General features: G+C 42.4%; 1 protein-coding gene across 2 annotated transcripts in view; it reads left to right on the forward strand.

The window, feature by feature from the left end:
- LOC105563649 (protein tipE) overlaps nt 1-2,218 on the forward strand; it is a 37,378-nt gene extending 35,160 nt beyond the window's left edge. The window contains exon 5 of one of the 2 annotated variants that reach the window (XR_001009056.1): nt 75-131. Coding sequence is in view for 1 of the 2 variants with exons in the window: in XM_012015409.1 (XP_011870799.1) it covers nt 75-156 (82 nt within the window). In the remaining variant the exon portion in view is untranslated. Of the gene's footprint in view, nt 1-74 lie in introns of both variants that reach the window. The other variant, XM_012015409.1, reaches the window with a different exon arrangement.
- Nucleotides 2,219-6,000: the final 3,782 nt, after the last annotated feature.

The following is a 6,000-nucleotide window of genomic DNA, read 5'->3' on the forward strand; positions in this document are numbered from 1 at the left end:
TAAGAATGAAATCTATACCGAACCCTACTCGGTGACCGTCGTGTTAATCACTTTACTCACTCTTTCTGTTGCAGCGACCACTCGATCAGCAACCGCGTGGATCGTCGTGGACACCCGACGTACTGCGAGTGTGGCGAGGTGACGAGGCCCTTATGACGACGCGAGGAGACGGCCGAGAGTGCCCTGGCCACGTCGCAGTCCGACTTCTAGGCCTCGCTCACTCTTTCCGCCCTCGACCGTCCTTCCGACCCTCCAGTCCTCCCTCGTTGAAATTCCGCATGTTTTCCGGCAAGCACTTCATTCCGACCGTCCCCACACGGCACCGCACGTGTACAAACGAACATTCGCGTTTACACGCATACGTTAACACGCAGGCACGCACGAACACACCAACACACAGGTGCAGGAACAAGGAAATGATCCTTCGATCCTCTCGAGGACTCGTCCGCCGACTATAAAGAGTAGAGGGCCCTGCGGCACCTTGCTACACGGTTACTGCGATGTTACCACGCGGTTACTGCGTGGTTAATTGGTACGAGGGCGGTTCGCGCGGCTAGCAATTACCGTCAACTTCACGAGCTTGGTGGTAATTGGGCGGCGCGATTAATGCGATTATAAAAAGCACGCACGACGAAATACATCGTGCGGTGCGTATCGCGCGATTGTAAGAAAGTTACGTGCAAATTGGTATTGGTGTAAAAGGACGAGAGCAATCTGGCACTAAAGTCTACGATGTTATATATTACGGCATCACGTGTTGAACGACGTTTTGTAATTATTAATAATGTTCTGGAAATATTATTTATCCGCGGAAGATGCCTTCTTAAGCGGTAGAGAGGAAGTACGAGTCTCTCTCCGATATTTTCTTTCCTTTTATATGAGAAATGCGACAAGTGTGAGGTACATTCTGTGTATACTGCGTTAACAATTGGAGCTCGAGCAGCGTTATGAGACAAAGTACGATAAGCAACTGCCCAATTAATTTAGAAGGGGAGAAGAAAATGCGCTCCCTTGAAATCGCGGGAGAAACACGCTCGGTAATCTCTAATCCTTTTGCCGTAAACAATTCACTATTGACCTACGTGCGCATTAATTGGTTTCGTTTGACGATACCGCGCGCTTTGAATTCCCTCGGCGTTATATACAGAATTTGAATTCAGCAATCAATATTTGCCAGTCTGCCCGGGATTAAGTGCAAACATCAACGAAATTTAAATGAAACGATAAAGCGTGTAATGCCCCTCAAATGTTTTCGGTAAATAAGAATTGCGTGGCCGCAAATAAAATTACGCTCCTGTTAGCGTGCGAAATTTTGGAAACGCCGAATATACGTAAACGCAACGCGCGCCTGATTGTACGACCGGCCGTACCCGCGCGTTTATTGAAAGTTTCCTGCCACGTATGGCGAGGTGAATGCGTCCCAATTGGTTCCGCACGTGGTTGGAAAAGTCTACGTTCGCAAAATTAGCCGGAGGATCACGTGCGAGCCCTTCCAAATTTCGGTATCGCGGCCACGATTAGTCAGAAAAAAATATCGGGCATGCTAAAGCCGAGTGTTTACGCTTCAATGAAATAACAGAGCAATTAATTGAGAAATAACGTCGCACGGACAATATTGTCTTCTCTTTATTTATTTACGTTTACCTCGACATTTACCGCATATATTTAAGTTTCTCTATTCCAATTAATTCTATCGATTTCTACTATACATACTTTCTGCAACGTCACGTTTGATATATCGCATGGCTCTTTCTGATACATACAAAGAAATCGCTAAAATTATACTCAATTAAATCGCTTTACTCAATTGTACATGTAATTAATACTTCATTCTTTCGTTAACTTTTGCAGTTCTGTTGCACATTTCTTTTCTTTTCCACGCACGAGAGAAGCAAATCTTACGAAAAATCTGCGTTTATCGGCTAGGAAATAAATGGATTTACCTAAAGTCTATCTGCGAAATCGACAGGCGCGATTGTAGGCCTCGCGACAGCCAATTTATTTTACTGCCACTGGGAAGTCGTTATTCTTGAGAAAACGCCGAAATGAGAAAGCAGAGAGAGAGAGAGAGAGAGAGGCGAGAAATCAGTTCAAAGAGTCGCAAAGAGAGATAGGCATCCAACGGTTTCTCGATCTATCAAGTCGAACAGATACAAACAGAAGTAAAAGGCTAATAGAATCGATCGAAGCTATCAAAGACATCGATTATCGCGCGATATTAAATTTTCTGTAATCCGACCTACAACTCGCAAAGTTTTTCCAGCGCGCGTTTCGCTTTGCGCTCTGAGGAAACTGAGGATCGATAACGCGTTATGCGGCGACGCGACGGTTCGATATCTCGCTATCGCGCGCGTAAACTTCGATCTCCAGCCGCGCGGGAGAAGCGCCCTCGCTGATACCCGCGCGAAGAAACTGCGCTGACAGCTGCATTTTTCACGAGAGATCAGAAACTTTCCGGGGGCTCCGTGTTCTTAATTTATATGTAAATTGATGCGCGAGGCGCCGCTAATGAAACAAGTGCGGCGAGAGCGGCAATTCACGAAGGACACGCGCGCGCGGATATTACGCGGTCCGCGAATATTAACAGCGGCGAATTTGCCTCGGCCGTTGTCAGATTTCGATGTAAATTACGTTCTCTTCTATTTATGGGGCTTGCCCACCCACCCACCCCTCCACCCCGCCGTCCGAAAAAGTAAGCGACCGTTGCGACTTCCGTGCACGAATATTGGAGCTTTATGCGCCTTCCGTTTCCCACGGCCGAATTGGCTCTCGATAAACGATATCAATTTCTCGGGCGGCTAACGTCTACTTGCACACTCGGAGGCAGTTCATTTGTACGCGGAGTCGCCTAATGGAGGCAGCGCGCCGCGCCGGGTCGACGGTGATTAATGTACGAAGGGTAGCAGATGCATCTCGCGCCGAGTTAAGTATTACATTGTACGCCCTCGCCGAGAAAGCGCATTCGTCTCGGCAAGATATCCATATCAGCGTCCAGCCGGAAGCGAAAACCAAGATCCGCGGGCCTGCATTTATTACCGTCGAATTCGCTTCCCCATTTCCGACAGTAATTATCCGTTGGCCCGATTTTAACATGCGAAAAATCAAATGCCACGACTTCCTAATAAATGATCCGAGCGCCCGCAGGGAAGCGGATACAATTACCGAATTTAATTATTTCGAGACGTCTATGCGCGATTAATGACGCTCTACATCCCCGTGACTCCTAGGAAAATTGTTTATTTCGCAGTTTTATTCGCAACGACATTCTCCTTAGCATTATTTTTTCTCACCTTTTCGATTTAACGCTGACGATGTCGATCGACTCGACAGTTTATAAGCGTTCGCGGACGACGAACGAAATTACGAGTCGACGCGGTGCACGCGACTCGTATCTTACGTGCCGAATGCCGGTTCCGCTTTCTTAAACTTCGGCGACTGCTCTCCGTTGAAGACCCAAGCGCAAATTAAGGGCAATTTAAGCGCAGATAATAACATTATTCGCGCGTTGCGATAAGCGAGAACGTCTCGAATATATTTCGGGACGACAATCGAGCCCGGCACCGTGGCTTTCGTTCTTTTCTCCACCCCTGATATTTATACGCCAAGTTTCGCGGACGCTCGCGTGCTTCTTTCTGCTTGCGAGGCAGGCGGTTTTTCGAGCCACTGAAATTCACCGCGGCATGCAACGCGATTTGCGCTCACGAGCTCGCGCGGAATTCGCACGGTTACGTGGCCACACGTGAGATACGATCTCTTAAGTCAAAAAATAATTTGGGTAAGCTCCATGCTCTCCGATTGGGTTGGCCTTGCAGCGTAGCGTCGTGCTTTTAATCGCGCGAATATACAAATCGCATAACTTTGTAAACTCAACACACGCTACGACGCGATGTTATTCAATTTCGTTTCGATACTCTCTAAAAATCAATTAGTGAATAATCACTGGAAACAGTGAATAGCCACTGATTTACAGTTATAAGTATACCACTGAAATTTTCAGTAGAATAACCACACTGAAAAAAAATCTGGTAGATTCAACCAGTCGTCTGTTAGAAAATGGACGAATCAGAATTCCCTTTAGGATTTACCAGATTTGTATAGTAAAGTGTACCAAACTTCTGGTTATGAAATATCTTTCATGGTAAATCCTAAAGGAATTCTGGTAAATCCTAAAGGGAATTCTGATTCGTCCATTTTCTAACAGACGTCTGGTTGAATCTAACAGATTTTTTTTTTTCAGTGCACTGTTTCCAGTGATTATTCACTAATTGATTATTACTGAAATAATCACTACTGAAAATTTCAGCGGTATACTTATAACTGTAAATCAGTAGCTATTCACTGTTTCCAGTGATTATTCACTAATTGATTTTTAGAGAGTACGATTTAACAATTTTTAAAGAGAAACCTGTATTGAATTAGAAATACACTGAAAAAAATTTCTGGTTGAATATGGACGAATCAGATAATTCCTTTAGGATTTACCAGAATTCCTTTAGGATTTACCAGAATTCCTGTAATCCTACAGAAATTCTGGTAAATCCTAAAGGAATTCTGGTAAATCCTAAAGGAATTATCTGATTCGTCCATATTCAACCAGAAATTTTTTTCAGTGTATCATTAACAATTCTTTATGGCGCGTGTCACGCTGTAATAGTTGTCAGACTCGCTCAGTTTTAGATTTCTGGCTGAGTCATGCAGCGTCTGTGCTTAATTATCGACGGAATGCAAAATTTATGACACAAGTTGTCGACAGGCATGCAGCGTGCACGGTGAAATTATGCGGAACCGGAAGATCGAACGCTGCATTACGCTGTCGCACACAAGATAGTATAAATACCGCAGCGCGAGTAAATAAGTGACGAAATTTTCGATCAAAACTTGAATTTGTCGTTAAATTCGCGTTTGAAAATAAGTTATTCGCGTCTAGACTCGCGTCCAAACAGCAAATTAGCAATTAAAAAGAAATCGCACGAGCGAAAGAGATTTTATCATCAAGTCCGCGCGAGAATTGTAATTAGAAAATCTTTTACATCGACGGAGCTCCAATCTAACCGCCGCAAAATATTCCACGCGAGTGATATACAGAAAAAAAAATGCTGTTGAATTAAGAACTAAACGTCACGGGCTGCCACAAACATAAATAATTTACTCAACTGTATTTGCTATGGATCTTAATTTTAAGTATTGAACTAAATATTCAGATTATTAAGACAACTATCTGATGTTTTTCAATCATTAATACTGACGTTGTTTCAATAATTTTGTTTCAATTACACTGATCTTGTTGATTCATCAATGATTAATTACATTGATACAACATCATTTTTTTCCGTGTAATATGAATCTTCTACTCTTTATTGTACAGACTTATTCATTAATGTCTGGACCTGCATTTTTATCATTATTTTTCTTATCTATACAAATCACTGAGTTTCAGGCTGTATATGTACAGGGTAAATATCGTCTACCAAAATTCAAATCGTTTTAACCTAAAGTGTAATTAACATTTTGTCTGCATTTAGTCTGAAATAAAAGAGGAAACGTTTGTGTTTCATGTACAATAGATTAGAATGGTTAAAATCTGAAAAATTTTAATCCACATTGAGGCAACATTTGCGTTTCATGTACAACAGGTTAGACCGGTTAAAGTCTACAAAATTTTAATCCACATTGAAAAGAAAGAAAAACGGTAAAATCGGGTGTTTGTAAAAATGGCACCTAATACCAAAATTCAAATTGTTCTCGCTTAAACAGTAATTGACGTTTTTGTCTGCATTTAGTCTCAAATGAAAGAGGGAACATTTCTGTTTCATGTACAATAGGTTAAATGGTTAAAGTTTAAAAAATTGTAATCTACATTAAAAAGAAACGAAAGCGGCAAAACCGGAGGTTTGTAAAAATGGCACCTAATATCGCCTACCTTATAAATTTTTATAACATTATTGTTTGTCAATATGTATGAGTTTACGAAGCTACAGATATTTATTATTTTACACCACA

The sequence above is a fragment of the Vollenhovia emeryi genome, unplaced genomic scaffold, assembly GCF_000949405.1.
Source record: "Vollenhovia emeryi isolate VEMERY1.0 unplaced genomic scaffold, V.emery_V1.0 DF939173.1, whole genome shotgun sequence".
NCBI lineage: Eukaryota > Metazoa > Arthropoda > Insecta > Hymenoptera > Formicidae > Vollenhovia > Vollenhovia emeryi.